Genomic DNA, 25,738 nt, shown 5'->3' with positions numbered 1-25,738 from the left:
AATGCAGAGATCTGACAAAAGAACAGCCAAATTTAAGTTAGTCTCCTTAAGAGCAAGCTAATCTAGTGAGTTTTGCAAGAGATAGGATTTAACTGATAATAAGCTGCTTCTGAGCCCACAAGTATTAGTGAAAAATATGTTAAAACAGATACTTTTTTATGTTTATTATTTTTGGTTACTTTAGGTTAAACTTTAAAAAGAATTTAACTCATTCATAGATATAGCATGGGATCCCAAGCAATGAGTTTCAGTCCAATTATTTCAGTCCTGCTAATTAAGCTAATTAAGTCGTAACTTAAAGGTTGTCCATAAATTATGTCATGCTTTAGGGAAGGAGGTATTGGTTTTGCGACGAGTCATATAGAACTTGTTTCTTAAGAGTTACAATGTTGTGAAAAAGATATAAAATGGTAGAAAATTGCGTGACATAATTTTTGGATAACTCCTTAGGGCTACATAAGGATGTAGCCTCAACAATTCATATGTAAAGCACTAACAGGGACAACATACATGTGCAAAATGGCATTTTATTACTCTGATATTTTACAGCTGGTAATGGAATCAGTCTCTTTAACACACTAAGTCACCTCCAACAATATAAAAGACGAATTTATTACTATAGGCTATGTAGATCTACTATAATGTATATAAATCAACAATTGCTTACTTTTTTTGTTTATTTTTATATAGATACAGCTTTTACAATTAAAGAAAATATTGCTGCCCCAGCCTAAGTCAATGCTGCCAAACCCTAGTCAAGGTAACAGCACTCCTTGAGACAGCTGGCTATAAGATAGTTGATGTATGGACTGAAGCCCCTGGCAGCAAGTTATTTTAACAAAACATCACAATGCTTACTTAAACACAAATTTATTGTTATACATATGAATATATATATATACATATATACATCAACCCTTGGAATTAGGAAAAATGAGGTTGGTAATAATTTGCCGATCTCAATCTTTAAGAGGTTGGCATCAGGTCAGCAAAAAAAATTTTACACAAATGTCTTACCATAAAACATCGAAACAGGATCAAACGCTTTTAGGTTGGCAAAAAAAATGCCCACCTTATTTTTATGTTTAATGGTAAGACCTTTGAATCAAATTTTTTTTGCCGACCTCAAAATGATTCCGAGGGTTCCTGATTTCGAGGGTTGTATATATATATATATATATGCGGTATATATATATATATATATATGTGATATATATATATATATATATATATATTTATATATATTTATATATATATTTTTTTTTTGCTGACCTCAAAAAGATTCCGAGGGTTCCTGATTTTGAGGGTTGTATATATATATATATATGCGGTGTGTATATATATATATATATATATATATATATATATATATATATATATATATATATATATATATATATATATACATATATATATATTTTTTTTTTTGCCGACCTCAAAAAGATTCCGAGGGTTCCTGATTTCAAGGGTTGTACATATATATATATATATATATATATATATATATATATATATATATATATATATATATATATATATATATATATATATATATATATGTAAATATGTAAATTATGTTAGTGTATTTTACAAATAGAGTGATCAATGTTCTTAAAGAACAGAGCAATAATAAATTAGTAAAAAACACTTATCTAACTTTTATCTTCTACTTTAAGTTTCACCATTGCTGGATCATCAGGAAGAGTTACTAAATCTCAAAAAAAATTCAATTTATAGAAAAAAATATTTTTAAGGAAGTTATAAATTATTATAAAAAAATTTTTAATTACTATATTTTTTTTGTTAACGGGAAGTTACAGAAAGTAATAACTAAATAATTTTCTTTAGAATGGGAATAGTTTAATTTGGTCATTTGTTTTTATAATTTTTTAAGAGGTATTTATTTTGTGCCTACATTTAGAAATTAATTCAGATTTTTTATTTAATAAATTTTCTTGATTTAAATGAGTAGTTATTTAAAAATTTTCTTGCAAACATAGCATACATTTTTTGGAAATGTTATTATAGGCAGGAGCAGATTTTAGAATAGACCATTGTAAATTAAAATTTTTATTTTTCTCTTTTAAATCCCAAATATATTTTGACAGCATAGTCTCTTTTGAATATTTTTTGTGTTTAAACGATTGTTTGTGGTTGGCATAACGTTTTTTCCATTCCCCTCGGTTAAGCCAATATATTGTTTATCAGGGTTATTTTGTGAGGAAACAATGCACTTGTAAATTATATTTTTTGAAAGGCATTTTCCATTTAAAGGGTAATCTATTTTTCGTTTGCAATTACAATAATCAGTGTTTTTTTCTTTTATATGTTCATTTTTATTAATTAACGTGTAGTTGTGGCCTTTTATAATTCTTTCTAAATTTGTTGTACAACTATAACTTACTTTAATGGTATTTCTGTTAAAAATCTTATGTAATTTATTAGAGGGAGGAAAATGTTTGTCTACTAATTTTAGAAAAATTTTACCTATATTTGTTGAAACATTTTTGCTGTACGGGGGGTTGAACCAAATTATGTTTCTATGTCTATTACGCTTTTTTGCAATTTTCTTTTCAAATTTTAGCTAGAAATTTTGAAAGCCAATTTTTTTAAGGTCATCTTCATAAACGCGTTTAGAGGAGTTAAAAATATTTTCATTAGAAGAGTTTTGGTTTAGCCTATTGTTAATTGAAATTGGAATTTGTTTTAGAATTTGAGGGGGATGGTTCGAATTTACATTAATATACAATAATTCGTCATTAGGTTTTTTGTAGGGCTTATAGGAACTTTCTGAGAGGTTAAATGTGACATCAAGAAAATTCACAATTTTTAAATTTATATTTATTTGAATTTGGAAGCCAATATTTTTAAAAACTTTAATAATATCTTTTCTAATTTTATCGAGTTGTGGCCCTGATTTTTTATGCATTATTACTAAACCGTCGCTGCGATTAAGACCTAATTGATTAATTTGGATTATTCTGCTCCGTCGTAACTTCCCATTGTTACATCAAAGCATTTGTGCGTGGTTTTTTTCTTCCACGTTTTCTTATCAAAATAGAGTAAATTTTTTCTGCAGTGCTTAGTTATACGGATAGTGTTGTCAGTAATTTCTAACTGGGATTTTCCAAATTCTATTGTTTTATCTAAAATTTCTGCTGTAATTGAGGGGTAAAAATCAATAATATCAAATTGTATAAATGTGCATTCATTTTTATTGTTAATTTTAGAAAACCAATCTATAACATCAGTGGTATTTTTCCACTGATGTAAACCTAATTTTTTCCGAATGGAGTTATTAATTTTGTCTAGTTTTATTTTACTAACGTGCCCTAGTTCACTTTTTGAGGGTACTAGTAGCCTACAAAGGAGTTTATTTTGAAAATTTGGTTTGTGATCTTTAAGTGAAACAAACGCTTGCACTTGTGCAACTGATTCAATTCTCGCATCTAAATTAATCTTTTTGGCGATGTTTTAAGCTTCTAACTTAATGGCGTTTTCCAAGTTTTTTGATGCTTTAGTATAATTATTAGAAATATTATTGCACAGTATTTTTTGATGAGTTTCTGGGGTAATTTGGTAAATGTTGCTTGTTTTGTCAGCAAAAACTAAAATATTAGGATTCAATTTTATATTATTAATGTCTAGTTTTAATTGTTTTTGGAATTCATTATTTATGTTTTGAAATTTTATAGTTTTAATTAAGTGTAAAAATCATTTTCAAATTTTCCAGGTCAGAAATAGATGGCGGGGCGTTTTTTGTTTTGAATCCATAACTTTCATTCTGTTTTTTTTCATTTAAAAGGTTTTTATTTTTCTCAGATTCTAAGAAAAAATGGGCTTTCCAACGAATTCTTTTAATAAAGTGTTCTACTTTGTCTATTAATGAAATAGTATAACTTTTTTTGTCTGGGATTAGGATATTTCTGAGAGAGTAAGTAAAATTGTTAGTTTCCATATTTAGGTTAGGTAAAATACAATTAAAGAGTGCTCAACAAGTATAAACTTGGAACTTAATATGTAAATTATGTTAGTGTATTTTACAAATAGAGTGCTCAATGTTCTTAACGAACAGAGCAATAATAAATAAATTTGCGAATTTGTAGGTTTATATATTTTAAATACCCTAGCTAAAATAATCCAAATTAATCAATTAGGTCTTAATCGCAGCGACGGTTTAGTAATAATGCATAAAAAATCAGGGCCACAACTCGATAAAATTAGAAAAGATATTATTAAAGTTTTTAAAAATATTGGCTTCCAAATTCAAATAAATATAAATTTAAAAATTGTGAATTTTCTTGATGTCACATTTAACCTCTCAGAAAGTTCCTATAAGCCCTACAAAAAACCTAATGACGAATTATTGTATATTAATGTAAATTCGAACCATCCCCCTCAAATTCTAAAACAAATTCCAATTTCAATTAACAATAGGCTAAACCAAAACTCTTCTAATGAAAATATTTTTAACTCCTCTAAACGCGTTTATGAAGATGACCTTAAAAAAATTGGCTTTCAAAATTTCTAGCTAAAATTTGAAAAGAAAATTGCAAAAAAGCGTAATAGACATAGAAACATAATTTGGTTCAACCCCCCGTACAGCAAAAATGTTTCAACAAATATAGGTAAAATTTTTCTAAAATTAGTAGACAAACATTTTCCTCCCTCTAATAAATTACATAAGATTTTTAACAGAAATACCATTAAAGTAAGTTATAGTTGTACAACAAATTTAGAAAGAATTATAAAAGGCCACAACTACACGTTAATTAATAAAAATGAACATATAAAAGAAAAAAACACTGATTATTGTAATTGCAAACGAAAAATAGATTACCCTTTAAATGGAAAATGCCTTTCAAAAAATATAATTTACAAGTGCATTGTTTCCTCACAAAATAACCCTGATAAACAATATATTGGCTTAACCGAGGGGAATGGAAAAAACGTTATGCCAACCACAAACAATCGTTTAAACACAAAAAATATTCAAAAGAGACTATGCTGTCAAAATATATTTGGGATTTAAAAGAGAAAAATAAAAATTTTAATTTACAATGGTCTATTCTAAAATCTGCTCCTGCCTATAATAACATTTCCAAAAAATGTATGCTATGTTTGCAAGAAAATTTTTAAATAACTACTCATTTAAATCAAGAAAATTTATTAAATAAAAAATCTGAATTAATTTCTAAATGTAGGCACAAAATAAATACCTCTTAAAAAATTATAAAAACAAATGACCAAATTAAACTATTCCCATTCTAAAGAAAATTATTTAGTTATTACTTTCTGTAACTTCCCGTTAACAAAAAAAATATAGTAATTAAAATTTTTTTTATAATAATTTATAACTTCCTTAAAAATATTTTTTTCTATAAATTGAATTTTTTTTGAGATTTGGTAACTCTTCCTGATGATCCAGCAATGGTGAAACTTAAAGTAGAAGATAAAAGTTAGATAAGTGTTTTTTACTAATTTATATAAATAAGTATGTATATATATATATATTTATATATATATATATATATATATATATATATATATATATATATATATATGTATATATATATATATATGTATATATGCGGAAGTGGTGTAGTGGTAGAGCGCTCACTTCATAAGCCAGAGGTTTTGAGTTCGATCCCCACCACGTCCCTGGTAGTACCATGCTTAACTCGTTTCTCCGCGCAGCGACCCTGCTTGTCTAGGTTCGTGTTTCGGAGTTATAGAGTTGAGAGAGGGTTGTACCACAAATAAGTAGCCTCCTCGTCTGTAGTGGCCTTCTCGGCCTTGATGAGGTGAATTAATAAAATATATATATATATCAAGTTTTTAAATCATAAATGACATTTGAGAAAACATCTTAGTATGATAAAGATCTATTAACTAGAAATGTTTTTGTTTTTCATTCATCAATTTCTTTTTTTATTTTTAAAATTGAGATTATTTTATTGCACTTATAATTGTAATTGTTAAAATAATTATAATATTAAATTTAATTGCAATAAATTTATTAAATAGGGTGTGTGGGAAGTTGCATGTTGTGCTGCATGTTGCATTTGTCATGATATGTAGATATATTCTCAGTATTTTTACAAAGCTTGCGTTGTTTTTTTTTTAGTTTTATGTATTTTTTTTTTATTGAGAATGTAATATTTAATAAAGGAAATGTTATTTTTAAATTGACAATGTGATTTTTAGGATATACAAGAATATAGTCCTGACTATGTTGAAACAAACTATGAAGAAAGAGTTAATGATTTTAACAAAAGAATGAAGCATTACAAAGATGAATATGAAACCATAAGTGATCAGAATGAAATTGAAAAGTACATATAAGATTTAATAAATATATATATATATGTATATAACTTGTTTCTCCGTGCAGCTGCCTTGTTTGTCAAGGTTCGTGTTTCAGAGTTAAAGAGTGGAGAGAGGGTTGTAACCACAAGTAGCCTCCTCATTTGTAGTGGCCTTCTCGGCCTTGGGGAGGTGAATTATAAAAAAATATATATTTATATATATATATATATTTATATATATATATATATATATTTTTATATATACAACACTCGGAATTAGGGTCGGCATTCGGCAATGCCGAGTTTACTGCTGACCTGAAAGTATTTGAAATCGGCAAAAAATTGCCGACCTTGTTTCTATGCTATATGGTTAGACCTTTGTATCAAATAATTTTTGCGGACCTGATGCTGACCTCAAAAAGATTGAGGTTGGCAAATTATTACGGACCTCATTTTTCCTAATTCCAAGGGTTGTATATATATATATATTTATATATATACATATATATATATATATATATATATATATATATATATTTTATATAATTCACCTCCCCAAAGCCGAGAAGGCTACTACTGATGAGGAGGCTACTTGTGGTTATCACCCTCTCTCAACTCTATAACTCCGAAAAACGAACCTTGACGAACAAGGCCGCTGCACGGAGAAATAAGTTGAGCGCGGTACTACCAGGGACGTGGTGGGAATCGAACTCGGAACCTCTCGCTTATAAAGCGAGCACTCTACCACTACACCACTACCGCATATATATATATATATATATATATATATATATATATATATATATATATATATATATATATATATATATATATATATATATATGTATATATATTATCCATTTCCTTTTAGGTTACTCCAAGGTTCTATCCTTGGTCCTAATTTGATTATTTTGATATCTACATTTATGATCTTCCTGACAACCTTACATCTAATTCCTTCAACTAATAACTTTTTATGTCTTCTGTCATTCTGTTGCTCTCTTACTCTATTCTTAGTTTTCTAGTAACTCCAAACTTAATATTGGTTGCTTGCGGCTTGTTGGTATTGAATTACAATTAAAATAAATGTAGAAAATACAGTAACAATTTTCATTTTAAAATTTTAAAAGACAAATATCTTTCGTTTTTCTTTTTGCATGATTAAGTGGTTCAATTAAATGAGCATTTTGACTAATGCCCAATTCTTTTACGTTATTTAAATAATAGCTTTTGATTGCTAGCATGGTTATTTCTATCTTATGTGAATTTGCATTTACAAAACTATTTAATCTAGGCTTTTTCTTTTACACATTTAATGAAATCAATTTCTATAATTATAACTCCAAAGTATTCAATATAAAACTTGCAGATACATATAAGCTTTAGTTTGCAGGTTTTTAAATTTAGCTCTTGTTTCACCGTGCTTACAATAATTATTATGTGAAGGGATATGAGCTATGAAAATTTTAATATTAAATAATTAAAAAATATATTAATAATACCATCACCTTGAAATTCAATTTTAAGTTCACTATATTTATAAAAAAATTGTTTCTGTCATGTTTCTTTCATTCTCTTTTTAAAACCTAAAAGGCTCTATTTTCTTTTTTATGCATTTGTGTTACCTTTATGAACAATCAAATTTCTCTTATAAGCAATCTTGTTCCCTAAATAAGTAATCTATTGTAATTATGATTTTTTTAAGTCTTGATGTTCCTAACTAAAGCTTTTGTCTATTTTCTTAACCGTTTACTATACTTCTAAGTGATTTGTTTATCTAAATTCTAAGTGATTTATTTTAGATTATATAAGATTTATCTAAATTCTAAGTGATTTATTTTTAGCCCAAATCCGTCTTTTTTTCACTTTAAAAATTAGAAAGAAAAATGGACAGTTATTCTTTTTTTTTAACTTAGATTATATAATTTTACATTTGTTTGTTAATTAACATTGAGGTTTTTTATGCTATTGTTTCTTGGTGTTTTTTTTAGAAAATTTTCATACATTAAAACTATAAACGCTGGCAAGCAGTTTTTAATTAACAATGCAAATGGTAATTTACATAATTTACATAATTTACATAATTTACATAGTTAACATAATTTACATAGTTTACATAATTTACATAAAACTAAAGTTTAACTTTATTTTTATACTTTATTATTTGTTTTCTTTTCAAAGTATGATTAGGTTTTGCAAAGTATGATTAGGTTTTGCAAAGATTAGAAACTTGATTATGTCCTAAAACTGTTCGAAAAAATTTGTTTTTATTTTGTGAAAAAAAGTGGTTGTTTTTTTTTATTTTTTATCTGTCAAATTTTTTATACCTTATGTTCATGTGATTTTGATTTTAGGTTACCTGCACAGTCAAGTTGTTTATTATCTCATGAATATTCACACACAAAAGCGTTCTCTCTATATAACTGCAGTAAATTTTATTTTTATTTAAATTTAAAATAAATTTTTTTTGCAAATGTTTTTTAAATTAATTTTTGCATAGCATGGAGAATGTGATTATAATGTAAAAGAAGAGCTCGGTGGAAATTCTGGCCTCACTAAAACTGGGAAGATGGTAATGTTAAAATATTTAATAATCATTGTTTATCTTTATTATCTGTTTAAAATTTTTTTATCATTATAATAAAGGTTAAAAGATGGTTTTTTAATCTGCCAGTTGATAGGCTCATTCTTCAACTAGAAATATATCCCTTTTCATGATATCCTAAATTATTAGTGTTACAAGTATATGTAACTTGCTTTTTATATTGATTACATGATAAACATTTAACATAAAATTAAATTTTTACTGTTACATGTAGCATAGGTTTTTTGATTAAATAGTGTCAGTAGATATTTCAAAGTTATCTACCTCATGAAGATAAAGTTTGCAAATTTTACACAAAATATTTATTCATTTTTATTGAGTTCAATAATAATTGATGAATATAGTCTTCCTTTATTTTAATTTAAATAAGTTTATAATATATTTTGAGTTGTGATTAAGTTTTTTTTTTTTTGTAGTTTTTTTTTGTTTGTTTTCAAGAATAATTGCTGTCTAAAAAGTTAAACTGTAGGTGTTCTTATTTTTTGCGAGTTCTGTACAAAATTCAGTTGTAAAACCAGTTAAGCCATTAAATTCATTTAAAGAATTTTCTCTTTTTCTGAATTAGAAATTTTTGGCTAGATTGTAAAACCATTATCAATATATAACTAAAATAAATTATTTTATATCTATATTATTTAGTTCTTAAAAGAGTATTAAGGCGAGATTTTCTTAAATTTTAAAGTCTCTTCAAAAGGCCTGGTAGCAAGACATATTAAAATCGAAAGTATACAAATGAGATAAAAGAAAGTATAAAAAAGAAAGTCAAATAGTTTTTATAGAATTTTAAAGACTGACATATGTCATCAAAAATTCGCATATGTTATCAAAAAATCACATATGTCCAGAAATTAATGACAAGATAAAAAATTTTTAACTCTTTAATTATTGAAATGAAATCATTAAAAGATCTTGAAGGTGTATCCAATATTGTTGAAATTAATTCAGTGCAAAGTATAATGGTTTTAAGAGAAAATGCCACCTTGAATAAAACTTCTTTGCTATATAGATATTAACTTATCACCTTATTATGAAATAAGATGATGGCAAGTTAATTCCAACAATATTGAATATTCCTTTAAGATCTTTTGATGATTTCATTTCAATAATTAAAAAGTTAAAAATTTTTTTGATGATTTCATTTCAATATGTGAAGAGCTAGAATTTTTTTATTTAGTCATTAATTTCTTTAAAACAAGGCCTGCAAATGGTAAGAAAGAAATCAATAATCTTAAAGATATTACCAGACACACCATAAGAAGAAAGCTTAAGGAGAAGACCAGCATGCCAAACTTTATCAAAAGCTTTAGAAATGTCAGGAGTGATAGCATTAACCTATCCACCTTTATCTAATGCACAATAAAACCTATCTGTTATTAGCTATAGCAAATCAGCTGTAGAACGAGAAGATCGAAATCCATATTGATGATCAAAAAGTTAGTCATTAGATTCAAGATGAGCAATTAAGTGCTTGTTAATTAGAGATTCAAAAATATTGCTTATGGTAGGAAGAAGACTAATGGGACGGTAGTTAGACGAGTTAGATCATTCTCCAGAATTTTTGAAAATAGGAATAACAGATGCTCCTTTCTAGCTGGCTGGAAAACAAGACTCAGATAAGCACTTGTTAAATAGTTTTGAGTTTTGAAAGTATAGACGATAGCTCTGGACAACACTTCTGCTAGACTATAACAGGTATGTCGTGCAGACCACAAGCTGTAGAAGAGTCTAAGCAGGAAATCACTTTAGATACAGAAGCTGGAGTGATACGAATGTCAAGCATTGGATTAACCTGTTTGCTGGCTATATCAGTTAGAGTGCAACTAGTGAAATCAATAGATGATATTAATGAAAAGTTCTTAGCAAACAAATTAGCATTGTCTAAAGGTGAGGTGACAAATTCTGAACTATACAAGAGAGTTGGAAAAACAGATTTGCCCTTATTATTGATACTATTAAAAATTCTCCAGAAGTCACAAGAGCCTAATTTTTTAGATAAAATACAAGATTTCATGGCCCGAAAATAGCGGGCTCTGGCATTAGACAAAACCTTTTTGCAATGGTTTCTAGCAATTGTAAACAGACTTCTGTTTTCTCAAGAATTATTTTTTTATTTTTTATTTTTTAAATATAATTCACCTCCCCAAAGCCAAGAAGGCCACTACAGATGAGGAGGCTACTTGTGGTTATCTCAACTTTATAAGTCCGAAACACGAACCTTGACGAACCAGGCCGCTGTGCGGAGAAACAAGTTGAGCGCGGTACTACCAGGGACATGGTGGGAATCGAACTCGGAACCTCTTGCTTATGAAGCGAGCTTTCTACCACTACACCACTACCGCTTATAAGTAGTTTTGCTGGTAGATATGTAAGTAATGGTTTCGATTAGAAATTGCAGCAGTACAATCTGAGGAAAACCATTGAGAAGAGTGTGGTTTGACTTGGAATCATCGAGAGGGAACAAAAGATTCCATGCCAGCCTGAATCTAAGAAGTCGTGTAAGTAGCACATTTAGCGGCAGGAAGACAAAAGATTTCTACGCAAGGGCCATTATAAAGAAAATCACGGAAAGAGTCCCAGTCAGCTTCAAAGTAGTTGTAAGAGGTACGATAATAGGGGAATTCTTATGATGGAAAAAAATGAGAAAATAGTTTTAGAGAGATCAAACAATGATCAGAAGCACCTAAGCATGATTGTGGAGAAATTGGGCACTGACAAGGATCAGAAATAAAACATAAGTGGATTAGTGAAAGTAAATGATTTGGGTTGTCTGAGTAAGAGATTGTCTATTTGAGTAAGAGATTGAGAAAGGCAAAAGCTGTGAACCTTAACAACTGCAGCGTTACTGACACTAGAGCCAAGCCATCCAGTGTGATAAGCATTAATGTCACCAACAACAACAATATTGGCTGATGGATAAAGAGAGGCTAGGTTAATTTGATCAAAAATAACATTAAAAAGAGTGCAAAATAAACATTGAAAGGAATGAAGAATAGCGATATAGAACAAAGAGAAAGGCAATAGAGTGAAGTGGTGCTAAATGAAAGCACATAAAAGAATAGTCTGTGTATTCAAACCTTCTTTTCCGACAAATAGGTGAACTCTTATGAATGTTTATGCCCAGGCTAAACATGTGCTTATTAGAATCTTTGCAAATTAAAGGAAGATAACCATCAACACTAAGATCGCAAGATGTGGCAGTTGAACTCAAATTAGTCTCACAACGAGCAAGTAGGTCAAGTAGGTCTGATTTTTGCTAGAGATAAGACTCAACAGAACAAAAGTTACTTCAAAGGCCACGAATATTAATGAATGATAGGTTAAGAGAACTTGGTGATGACGATGGTTTTTTGTGTTTTATAGTTATTCTTACTTTAGTCTTTTTTAAATTTGTTAAAGAACATGAATCATAGCACAGATAGTATTCAGTACACTATTTAATAGCCCAAACAATTGCCTCATTACTATTAATAAACCCTAAGCTGTAACAAAGGGCTCCAAATGTGGCTTCGACAATGCACACCAAAATTACAAATAGGAACACCATTTATGTGCAACATGGCGCTGTTAATACTTTAGTTTTTTTTCAGCTGTAATCAGCCTCTCTGAGAGATACCACAGAGTTCGGAAACCTATCTACCATCTGGCCTCAGATCCCTAAAACTTAGTTTTAGAACTGTACCCTTGTTAGGAGACAATGGAATGTGTTGCTTAGTCATATAAAACAGAGACACAAAAAGATCCAGCATTTAACATCCTACACTGGAAACAATGTATTAAAATATATTTGTGCCAGCCTAATAGATGAAGAAGGTGTGTGAGGCTGGTCAACAGACAGAACAAGACAGTAGCTGGGTTTGTTTAACATCTCCCATGTATATATATATATATATATATATATATATATATATATATATATATATATATATATATATATATATATATATATATATATATACAACAAAAGAATACTCAAATATTCGAAACAAGTAAGACAAAATTTACAATATGAACAAATCACAGTACAATACTTAGCTTTTAGCTACTTGGACTATGGGTATATAGTTAAATATTGTCAATTGTCATCTTCGTGATCTTCGACTGTTGGTGCTGCTCGTTTCTTCTTACGGCTGCGCAGACTTAAAGTTTTCTTTCTGCAAGCCTCAACAATTTGCAGAATGTTCTGATAATTTACGTCTAAGTATACACTTAGTTACACGCTGCATTCCGCACTGTCATTGATAACATTGACAGAAATTGTCTTCATTTTTGATGACAGAAATGAAGGGTGAACTGGCCGTTTTTCAACATTATTGTAAAGAAAATTCATGTTTATCTCTGAAAGGCTGAAATTGTACCATAAATCTGCAGTAACCAAATCTCCAAGTCTTGTTGTGGCAGTGATTTCAGTCTGGAACTTGGGTTTTCCAAAGCCAGTTTCGTAGCAATTATGCGGCAGAGCCATTCCATCTCTAGGCCTAGCTGCCAGAAGCTTCTTGGCTAAGTACTGCAATTCAGGCTTTTGAAACAATGTCATTGAATAGAGAAAGGGGGACCATTTCAAAACATAGGTACCACAGAGGATGCTTCAGTAGTTTTATAGCGCTTTCAGGTATTTCAGAACTCACTTGTGTTTACTTCAGAAAATTCTGATAAAAGCAGAGATCATGCCATGGGGGTCAACTGCAGATCTATACTTTGTCCACCAGGCACTATATATCAGACACACAAAATTGACGAAGCTGTGTAGCTTCATCTGCTGTGCAGCAGTGGTTATTATTCCTGCTGGCAGCAAATGAATCAGCTCTTCAAAAAGGACCATTTTGAAGGAATACTATATTTTGGACATCCACCGTGCTTTTCGGACTTCACCCAGTCAACGAAAGTGAAAGTCTGTTTTCCGGTTCAAGGTTCAGCAAACATAATTCACTGAATTCTTTATAGTCTTCTCGCTGACGCTCTATGGAAGATTCAGCAGCTGCTTCTGCACTTTCCTTCCACATATTAATCTGAGAAATAGTTTGTGAATTATTTGAGAAAGGTCGAGGGTCAAATGGACCTAGTGTCTTGTCGCTTTCATGAGGAACTGTGTCAAAATGCTTCTTAAATGTGCTAAATACAGTAATTACTGGTGATTTTGATGCTTCAATGTGCATGTCGTTAAAAATGTGTGTTAAAATAACTTCTCCAGACCAGAGCAATGGGCTGCCAATTCTTTGCTGCAGGGCCACACATGCGGCACAGACATGTCTGGTATTGCTGGCTGTAGTATCAAAAGGGATGTTTACTATTGACTCAGCATAATTCCAAAACTGCAACAACTGCATTTTAGCATTAGTGATGATATATCCAGATTGCTGATCTGTTCTTGGTTGATAAGCAGGCACACCAAGAACTTTGACATTAGTGTTGTTGCCAACAGCGACCACAAGTCTTTCCTGTAAGTCATGTGTTGCCTGGCTCTTTATCAGTTTAGAATCCCAGTGCAGGGTAGCACTGAGATTCTAAACTGATAAAGAGCCAGGTGCAATTTCATCATTCATCATACGCCTGGACCTGTCGGCTGCAATTTTGCTAGCATCACTTCCTGATTCTTTAATCATGGCCTCAGTGAGTGCAGACTGTTGTGCAGGAGAAATTTTTATTCTTGTTGCCAAAGCCATAATTTTTGGAGGTTTGAGAATGTTATAAAGTATATGAGCTGCCATTCCAGTGCGAGTAGTTTGATAGTGCATTTTTACCAATTTCTTTTTAGAAGTCTTGAAAGGACTATCATTATCACATTTACTTTGATCACCACTTTCCTCGCTGCTGTTGCTAGAGAGCTCTACGCTTCTTCTGCCCTAAGTCTCCTTCTTGCTTTTGCTGTCGTACCTTCTTTCACTGTAACTGGAATGCCAATTTCTTGTCATGGGAGCCAAATGATGGTTTGCAATTTGTCTTCATGGACTCTAAAAACTTTATGTCTTCATCATTCTTCATGATTTTGTCAGCATCTTTTACCCACAGTGGAAATCTCAAACTGAGTTCTTCTGACATTTGTTCAAGCTTGGCAAGTTCTGACAATGATGAACGATGATCTAGAGGAAGTTCACAAAGTTTTGCATTCTTTTCAGACAGTGCAATTATTTTTTCACTGGCCTTCCTTTCTGTTATTATTGGAATATTTGCTTTCTTGAGGAAAGGAATGACCTGCTTCAACACAATTTTTGCACTGTCACGTTTCAATCACTTTACAGACAGGCCATCTTGTTGATGGAACATGCAGCATCGCAGCACTTGTTTAATTGTTGGTAATCTGTAACTAGTTATCTCCGCATCTGCTTCTGTAATACCGGCTCCTATTCCAAACACTGAACATTTCTAACGAGTCTTTTTTGGCATAAAATTCACAGCACATTGTGCTAATTCCTGAAAACACAAATAGAGTTTGAAACATTCTACAGGAAGTAAGAAGATATGAATTATAAAACTCTTCATTCATGCTAAGTTAGACATACAAATTTGCAATAATATTGTAATAATGCTGTAGTAAGCTATATTTCGTACTTTATGTAGACCCATTATATATATATATATATATATATATATATATATAAATTTATATATATATTTATATATATATATATATTTATATATATATATAGTATATTGTATTATATAGTATATATACTGGTTAAATATAATATATGAAATTACATTTGGTTCAAAAGTTTCACTAAACAAAAATTTACAATGAATTGATCAGTGTGGTTTATCACAGAATTCAAAAGATGAAGTAAATACTTTGACAATAGCAAATATTAGATTAAAGTTTTTTATATAATTAAATGTTCAAATCAAAATTTTGTTTAAATTTCCATTCACATGAATTTATCTAAATACTTATTTTGCAAAAAAAAATTGTGTGCTTTTTTGTATTAGTTGATAAAAATGTAGCCCACATTTTATTACTTTGTTACTTAATTGTTTTATAAAATGTTTTAAGGGAACTGAGTGAAAAAAAATGCTATTTAAGCAACTATGATTTTTATCTAAAGGAATTTTTTCTCATTTGCAAAATGTTTGCTCTTTAGCGATATATAACGATTAATTTGCCAGTTCTACATTTTTTTCTTTTCTGTTTACTTTTTTTTAAACTATTCCCATTGAAACTATGATACTAAATAATAATTTTTTTTTGCTTTGCCTAACTAAGTCAGATAAAAACATGATAAAACTCTACAAAAGTCTTAGAAAAAACCTTTCTCTAAAACCAAAATTTGAACTACCAAATAACTGCCATTGTTTCACTCAACAAGATAGTTTTGCTTAGTTACACTTTACCTGCATTATTTATTTGATCTCCATTTTCATTTGAAATTCTTTTACCACAAAAGTTTGTGACAATGTCATATATTTAATCAACTTCATCAAGATAATACATTGATAAATCTAGTATTATCTTGTTTTTTCTTTTTTCTTTAAATTTTTTTCTTTGTGAGATCACTTTTTAGTATGATTTAGGTTAATTATAGTGTTAATGATTTCTTGGTATATACTATCCTTTTCTGGAGTTACTTAACATAAATTAGACTTGAATAAAGATTTTAGAAAGTAGAATTTACAAATATAATTGCATTTTATAAAGATTTATAAAATAAACTAAGGAAATCAGAATGTAAATGACCTCTTTTTTAGAGAGTTCTTTATGAAGCCTTCTCAAGGGATAGCTGTTGTTTGATTCATCAATTTTACTGCAGTTGATATGAAACTAATCCAAATTCATATGATTGATTTTTCTTAGAGGTTTCTTAATATTTCCCTTATTTGCACAGTTTCTCTAGTTTGTTATTCTTTTCAGATTTAGATTTAAAGGCATAAATCAACCCACTTGAGCTGCACTGATTTTGCTGACCTTATTTCAGCAATTAACCATTTTTGTTATAGGAAGTAAAGATGAGGATCTTATATATAATTTGGTGAAGATATATAGATTTCCATGAAAAAACTGCATTTTGGCTTAAAGGTTTTAGCCAGATAGTTTTGCCAGCTATTTTCTATGAAGACTTTAAAAAGTATTTTTTTTTAAGTATCAAGACTAGCTGTTGTGCTGTATTTTGGCTGATGTTTTTCTTGCTAAATTTTAAAATAGTTTTCTAAGCTTGAGACTTGGCTTATGTTATTTCATATGATTTACCATTTTATTATGGCATCTTATTGGAAGGTCTTTACAAAGCAATTTTATTTTCACTATAAATGTAAGATTACAATAAACCCTTATATGAAAGGTAATATTAACCTAACCCTAACTTTGACCTGATTACAATGAATCTTTATATGAAAGATAAGATTACAATAAACCTTTGTATTAAGAAAATCAATATGACAAAGTGTCAGCTGGAGTGAAATGTGATATTATGAGTTTTTTTTAGATGCTTCTTTAATCAAATAATTTGTTGAATAGAGATAATCATCATTCTCTATGTAATAGCATAGTACAAAATTTTATGAAGAGTAATCTAAAAATGTTTGAAATCAATATAGTTTATATAAGCATTTATGTTAAGGCTGTGAAATAGCTGTTGCTTAGCAAAACTACATTTATCTAGGTTGCAACAATGTTAGTTTAAATTTTGACTCAAAGAAGCTGCTTCTAAGACTCTGTAGGCTTTTTATTGCTTAAGCCCGTAATGATCATGATATATACTTCTGTTAACGAAATAAGAGAAATGTGTTTAAGAAAACCTAAAATCTTTTACATTTAATGTTAAGTCTAAGGTCACAACCATTATAGATTACCTCATACAGAACATAGTGTAAATATGAGTTTTAGGAAGTTACTCCATCACTTGCTTGCTCTTGAGCATTTTTCTTAGAATAAAATTAGAATTTCATAGAATTAAAATTAATTTCATAGAACTAAAGTTAATCCCAATAACTTTAATAGTCACTTTATAAGTGACTATTAAAGGATATGTGCCGAGTAATTATTGCTCAAAGTTTAGTATAATAGTATTGTATAACTTAAGATTTTGAAACATTTATAAAAGTGTAGCTATATTTTCTAGTAAGCTTATTTTCTACATGTAATTGCTAAAATATCTCAAAGTAATGTTTAGCAATAACATTTAAAAGACACCAGGTTTCGTTTTTTCGTAATAATATATCTAAAAATAAAGTTAACATGAAAATACTAAAACTTGATATATTCTTTTTTATGACAAAAAACTCTACCAAACATCACTTTCTTATCATGCCATATTCTACTTAAATTTCTCAGACAATTATTGTTAGTTGCCTTAAAAGTGTATTAATTTTTTATAGAAGTTTTTTAAAAACTTTATATTACCAAATAAGAGGACTATTTAATAATTATGATTGCGATTTTCAAACTTGTCAGAAGTATTTAATGATGATTGTCATTTTCAAATTTGTTACTAATTGTTAAGATGTTTTTATGCATTTTTCTCAGTGTAAATAATATAAAGTGTAGTAAATACTATAAATAAATTTCTCAACCACTATCTGAAATTTAAAAATCTTAAAATTTAAAGTTGTAAAAACTTGTTATGCAACGTTTTAATAATCATGATTATCATTTTTTGAAAAAATAATGAAAGTGAAAGTGATGAAAGATGCAATTTGGGTAAAGTTTTTTTGTCATAAAAGAGAATATATCAAATTTTAGTATTTCAAAGATTAAATGGTATCAAGAGATCAGAAAAAGCATTAAAAGCAAGGCATACGCTGGGGTCAAGATCAAAGATTTTTCTAATAGTTAAGAATCGCTAAATGTAAAAAACATTTATTTATAAAAGATTTGCAGTTTATATAAAATATATCTTAGAACACGAATATATTATTCATGTAAAAAGTTAAGTATTGTATAAATATTTTTCTACCAGGTTTAAATACATTGTAATCAAAAGTATTAAATAAATATATATACAGAAGTGAAAAAAATTAGTTCAAGTTCCTTGCTTTAGGTGAGTGATTGTTTCAAACTTTCCTTGTAGGTATAATCAATGTTTTTATAAACAGTTAAGTTTAAAAAATGTTATTATAAGCAGATGCAGTTTTCTGAATAAACCAAATTTAAGTCTATAATTGCATTTTACTTTTATAATGTTTTTATTGATTTTAATTTTTTTGACAAATTCATTATTAGTTTGCTTCAGCACTTAATGAGTATATGAAGAAAGAATCATTACAAAATTTTCGGGTATTTTTTATTTTAATGATTATTGTTTACAATTTAAAGTATTGTTTTTTAATAAATTTTATACAATTTCAAATCTCCAATAGTAAAAATAAGTTTTAATTGAAATGTTAAACAGTTAAAGTTATGTTTAGGATAAGCTGTATTTAATAATCATTCGAAGTTGTGTTTGTTAATCATTAGGTTAAAAGGTGTTGATTATTAAGGACATTTCTAAAGTAGATTTTCAGGTCTGAGGGTTTAGATTTTTTTCAATTCTTGTTATTAACTTAAAAATTATTTAATTTTAGAATTTTAATCCTAACCCTAACCCTGAGAGAACTGACTTAGAATCAAAACTTCTGAGGTTTGATTCCTGCTCTAACTGAAAATATAAACATTAAGGAGGAAAATTTCTATTAGAGTTTTTTAGTTATTTCCTTTTCAATAGGTATCACTAGGGCTAAAAGTATCTTCTGTACTTTGAGCAAGTGACTTATTATAGATGATTTATCCTTATTATAGATGATTTAGCCTTATTATAGATGATTTAGCCTTATTATAGATGATTTAGCCTTATTATAGATGATTTAGCCTTATTATAGATGATTTAGCCTTATTATAAATGATTTAGCCTTATTATAGATGATTTATCCTGGAGCCTTAAAACCTTGCTATTTTAAAAACCAACCAAATAACTACTTTTAATTAATTGAGACAAAAACTATGTGTTTCTTCTTGACTAACAAAGTCTACTTTGATCATTTCAAATAGTATTAGGTATGAATCCTGATAAAATGATGTCGTTCTTATTAATTTTTCTTGTTTCTTTTTGCTTTGGGATAGCCATAACAGGAGCATCACAGAAAAAGAATAAGTCACACATATTAGGTTTTTTGTGTGGAAGAGCAATATCAAATCAATGAGCCATTGATAGAACTTTGTTGCACAATATAAAAAATGGGAAACATATGAACTAGCTTAGAAGAGCAAGTCGAGCAATTCATCAAGACATGTTAGCTTATAATTATTGTTACCAAAGAGAGTTGAATGTATTACATGATGGGGATTAGGGAAAGATGGGAATTGCAAAACTAACTGAGAAATATCTAATCAGTTCTATTAGCGTGCTAATTGAGTTGTTAAAAGAAAGATCTGTTTTTGTACAACCACCCACACACCTTTTTGATCTTACAACCACCCACCTTTTTGATCTAACAATCACCCACACACTTTTTTGATCTTAGTGTATCTTAATCTTTCTCTTTTAGAATAATGATTTTTACTGCCTACTAACCACTAGTATTTTCACTTTTTTTTTAATCCTAAATCAATTGGTAGGGTGTGAATAAAACTAAAATTCTACCTCTCTTTTTCCACTCCTAGAAACACAGTAATAATCAATTTTTTAAATTAATGTAACGTTAACTTGGGCTTAACATTTTATGCTAAACAGTGTATTGAAATAAGAAATTTAGAAAAATATATACTTTAACTCAACACTGTCTTTTTATTTTGCCTCCTTGCATCACCAATTTTTATCTCCCCTGCCAGGATAACAAGGAATGGATTGGTTTATTTGAAAAATCGTTTTTTAAGTGTGAAAGCAGTACAGCTACTTGCTCACTTTATAACAAAAAACCACTTAAATTTTTTTTTACCACTTAAATTTAAAATCTCATTCAAGTCAATCATACACTCTTCCTGCTTCATTTCTGTGCTCTCTTTTAACACTCAGCACTTTCTTTTTCAGTGCAAAAACTAGTGTCCAATTTCGTCTTTCAAGACACACTTAAGTAATCTTATATTATAACTTAAAATCTTTTATTATAACTTAAGTTATCGATTAATAGATCTAAAACCGACACTTGCAGAAAGTTAAAATCCACACTTAATGATGTTACATAATAATGGTATAAGCAAAGCATCTGAGCCTGAAGATTCAAAAAATTTTCTAGTTGTTTTAGAAGTTGAACCAAACACCAAGAAGTCCGTCACAAAGATATTGGGTCACTAATATGTTGTAAAGCTTAATAGTTTGAAAATTATAAGTCATTCTTAAGAAAAAAAGTTTTTATCTTAAATTAACACACTTTTTCACGTTTTCAAATAAATACTATCAAAATTAAGGCTAGATGATAATTTTCAAATAAAAATATTTCATTACACTTATTACGTTACCTATATAGGTAACATTTGCAGTTGTGTGCCAACAACAAAATCATTTATCTATCAATAATATTAATAGTTTTTTATTTGTTTATAGCACCATTATCTATGGTTAATGTGTAAAAGTATTTCATACTAAAATAGTTTTGTCATATCAAGAGAATAAATGTTTTTTCTAAAGATGTGTCAATGTTACACCACCAGTCAAAGCTATATTTTGCCTCATCCCACTTTTTCCGCAGTCTTTTAAAATATTCGATAATATTTTAAATATTGATAATATTGCTACATAAGTTTGTTTCTGGTTACAATTTCTGTGAAAAGCAATTCTGAAAGTTATGAAAGTTGTTATTATTTGGTTTAAAAAAAAATGTATAGAAAAATTAAAGTTTTAAATAATAGTTTGAGATTTTTAAGTTTTTGTTACATTTAACAATAATTGTTCTTAACGATCTAAAATTTAAAATTAAATGTTCTTAAAGATCTGAAATAAATACAATATTAAGTATAAAAAATGGCATTAAAATATTTTAGATATTTTCCAATGTTTGTTTTTTACTGTAATTACATTAAATGTAATTACAGTAGGTGTAAATACAGGATTATTTTTAAACATTTTCCAACTTGATTTTGTGTGCCTTTGAGGAAATTACTAATTTGATTTGATAATTGTTATAGGTATGGACTAGTTCTATACAAGGCTGTATAGAAACTTCAAAATATATTAATGGACCCGTTGAAATATGGAGGAACCTAGATTATTTAAATTGTGTATGTATTTTTTTATTTTTTTTAGTATAAAAATATGGTTTTATGCAATCAGTGAATTAAATGTTACGATCAATAAATTTTTCTTGTTACCTATTTCATTTTTTTACTTTTTTTATTCTCTTTCATCTTTTCAACAAATTTTTTTTATTCAGAGCAATAGCTAAAATATTTTTGTCTTAAGTTGTTAATAATTTTGACAGTGAGTTTAAAGAGATTAATTATTGTTTTATTGTTCAAAGAATTTTTAGGCTTTTTTGTAAATCAGTAAAGCTGTTTCGGTCAGATTTCTGCAAATCAGTAAAACTTTTACAAGATGTTGAGATTTCTAAACCAATTTTAAAAATATAATTAAAATTTTAAAATTTTTAAAAATTATTAAAATTTGAAACAACTAGTGGCACTCTTCCTGATTTTTCATTTCATTTATGAAAGTTATCAAATCGAAAAAACCTTTCCGCTAGACCTAGAACAACTTTAAAAAATTATTTTAGTATTACAACTTTATTAATATTTATCTGAGTCATTTAAATTGGAACATCTTTAGTTTGTCGAAGTTTTTACTTACACTTCATAACGTTTGTGCTTATTGCTTTATTTTTATTAGGTTGAATTTTTAAAATACTGCAAAGCATTTACATTTAAATTTTTTAAAATATTTTTGACGTAAAAAGTGCTATCACAGTTTAAGAAGAAGAGGGGTTTCAGGTATATGTGATTATTTGTATCAGTAAGGAAGGGTTAAGAATTGACAAACATAGAGTGGCGTGCTTAATGGATGACCCCTATTAATTGCATTTACAAATGATTAGTTTTACTAAAGCAAAAATAAAAAACTGATTTTTTTATATCAGAAGAATAGCAAGTAAATCTTCTTTTTTTTTTTCTAAATAAAAATTTATTTATTATTTATTTATGTATATTTATATTATGTCAACCAAAATAAGAATACATGAACAAATAGAGAAATAATAATATAAATAATTTTAATAACCTTCTCAAACCAATCCAACAAAAATATATATATATATATATATATCGTTTAATGTAGTATTGTATTAAAATAAAACAAGACTATTGTTCGTTGAAAAGTGCTCAATATTTAGGAAATTTATTTTGATTATATATAAATTTCAAAATAGGGCAGTTTAAATAAAAACAAAAAAGAAAAAGCTTTTATGATGGTTAATAATAAAAGTTTTTTCTTTTCTGCTTTTAATTATATATATATATATATATATATATATATATATATATATATATATATATATATATATATATATATATATATATATATATATATATATATATATATATATATATATATATATATATATATATATATATATATATATATATATATATATATATATATATATATATATAAACAACTTTAAAATGTATTCTACAAAATAGAGTGCTCAATGTTCTTAAAAGAACAAGAACAGAGCAATTATAAATAAATAGAAAATCACTTAACAAAAATTTTTTTTATTTAAACTGTGTTTCATCAATAAAGACTCATCAGAAATGAATTCATTTCTTATGAGTCTTTATAGATGAAACAGTATTAAATGAAAAAAGAATTTTATTAAGTGATTTTCTACTAGTTTATATATATGCATACATAAATATATAAATAAATATATATAAAATAAATATATATATTTTAAATTAAATATCTATATTTTATATATATGTATATATCAAGTCTCTGCTAAAGAACATGTTTAGTTCCTCAAGGAAATTATTACAAAAGCGTACAAAAAAACCCTTCAAAAAATTGAGCACTCTGTTAACCTTGAGACTAAAAATGCAGCAAACATATTCAACTTAGGCAAATAAATAAAGAAAATTGCAAAATCCGAAGCTTTCAAAACACTAAAATACCACAGAGTCATTCCAAAACAATAAACTTGAGTTTAGATTTTGATGGGTTCAATGTCATCTATTGAACCCATCAAAATCTAAACTCTGCCACATAAGCAAAACATAGCTTGATAAAATAAATAGAAACTAAATTATAAATAGAAACTAAATTTGAATTAGTGGAAAAGGGTTAAGATTAGGGTTCGAAGCAATTGTTTAAAAGTTTACCAGAAAAAAAGTACTCTGTTTTCCTCCAGTTTGACGTTTTTGTATTCCTCCAGATTGACTTTTACTCAACTATTACACCTAACGTACTAAACAATACAATACAGTTTTCAAAAAACCATACAAACATCAGTGAAAAGATCACTAGAGTCATTAACCATTGCAGAAAGCTGTTTTTGCTGTTTTTTAACGAAACATGGAAAAGAAACTTAGCACTGTTTAAGGTCACTATGGGCTGTTTTGATTGTGTGGAGGTTTGGAACTAGTGGCCCTATATATGCTAAACTCTATATCCACATTAATAAATAAAGTTAACATTTGATTAAGTTAAAAGGAGGACAGATCCCCAAAAAAAAAGAAATTTAATATAGTTCAACCGCTCTCTCCCCCACTTCCTCTCCATATACTGAAAATATGTTTCTACCGATGTTGGACATTTCTTCCTAAAATTAATCGTAATAAAAATAAAAAAACATTTTCCAATATCCCACCCCCTTAATTAGTTATTCAATTGAAATATAATTAAAGTGAGTTATAGCTGCACCAAAAATATTGGCAAAATAATAAATAGCCACAAAAAAAAATCTTAATATTTAGATGAACACCAACCATGAAATTGCATAAACAAACAAAACTGCTTCCAGATGAACACCAACCATAAAATTGCATAAACAAACAAAACCCAGATTCCAGAAAAAGTTAATATTGGCTTATCAGAAGGTGAATGGAAGAAACAATGAGCTAACCACAAACACTCCCTCACAAATAACTAAAAAAATTCAACTGCTCTTTCCAATTACAAATGGCAAATAAAAGAAAACCTCAAAGTAACACTAAAACTAAATTTAAAAAGTTTTTGCATTCAATAACATCCCAAAAAAATGCTTACTTTGCCTCCACAAAAAACTTTTAATAATTTCATACAAATTTATTTGAATACAAACAAGTTTTTGAATGTTGAGTGCTAGATACACTGTTTCCAGTTTAGAATGTTGAGATTATATTCAATGCGTGGGTTCTGTTTCTCATTCTGTTATCTCTTATTGAGAGCATGGCTCTAAAGCTTAATAGTATGGTTCTGATATCAGATAATAATAAGGTTTCCTAAACTCAATGGTAGCTCTCATAGAGGCTGATTCCATTAACAGCTGTAAAGTATCAAAGTAGTAACAATGGTACATTGCGCATGGATGGTGTCATACCTTTGGAGCACATTACTGAGGCCACATTATTAGAGCCCTTTGTTATGGCTTGTCAATGTTTAATAATAGTAATAAAGCAATTACTTGGACTATTAAAAATTGTACTAACTACTCTCTGTGCTTTAAGTTCTATAAAGTGACTAAAGTACTAAAAAATTTAAAACAAAAAAAACCATCGTCATCACCAAGTTTTCTAAATCTATTATTCACTAGTATTCGTGGTTCTTGAAGTAACTTTTCTTCTGTTGAAACAAATCCTTGTTGTTGCTGACTTTAATTCTTATCACACTGAGTGGCTTGGGTCTAGTGCCAGTGACTCTGCAAGCATTTAGGCCCACAACTTTTGTGTTTCTCAATCTCTAACACAACTAGTCAACTTTCCAACTCGCTTTCCAGATAATCTGAATCTTGACCT

The 25,738-nt window shown here is 28.2% G+C and overlaps 1 protein-coding gene across 3 annotated transcripts in view; it reads left to right on the top strand.

Annotated features, from left to right (window-relative positions):
• Positions 1–25,738, top strand: part of LOC124807432 (6-phosphofructo-2-kinase/fructose-2,6-bisphosphatase 1-like) — a 96,584-nt gene that overhangs the window by 31,884 nt on the left and 38,962 nt on the right. For all 3 annotated transcript variants that reach the window (XM_065797057.1, XM_065797056.1, XM_065797058.1), the window contains 6 exons: positions 6,208–6,335; positions 8,300–8,361; positions 8,663–8,736; positions 8,809–8,880; positions 19,061–19,114; positions 21,938–22,030. In XM_065797057.1, coding sequence (XP_065653129.1) covers positions 6,208–6,335; positions 8,300–8,361; positions 8,663–8,736; positions 8,809–8,880; positions 19,061–19,114; positions 21,938–22,030 — 483 coding nt within the window. The remainder of the gene's footprint in view (positions 1–6,207; positions 6,336–8,299; positions 8,362–8,662; positions 8,737–8,808; positions 8,881–19,060; positions 19,115–21,937; positions 22,031–25,738) is intronic.

This window comes from Hydra vulgaris, chromosome 05, assembly GCF_038396675.1.
Source record: "Hydra vulgaris chromosome 05, alternate assembly HydraT2T_AEP".
In the NCBI taxonomy this organism is placed as follows: Eukaryota; Metazoa; Cnidaria; class Hydrozoa; order Anthoathecata; family Hydridae; genus Hydra; species Hydra vulgaris.
Note: the sequence above shows the minus strand (reverse complement) of the source record. Positions and strands in the feature narration are given on the sequence as shown.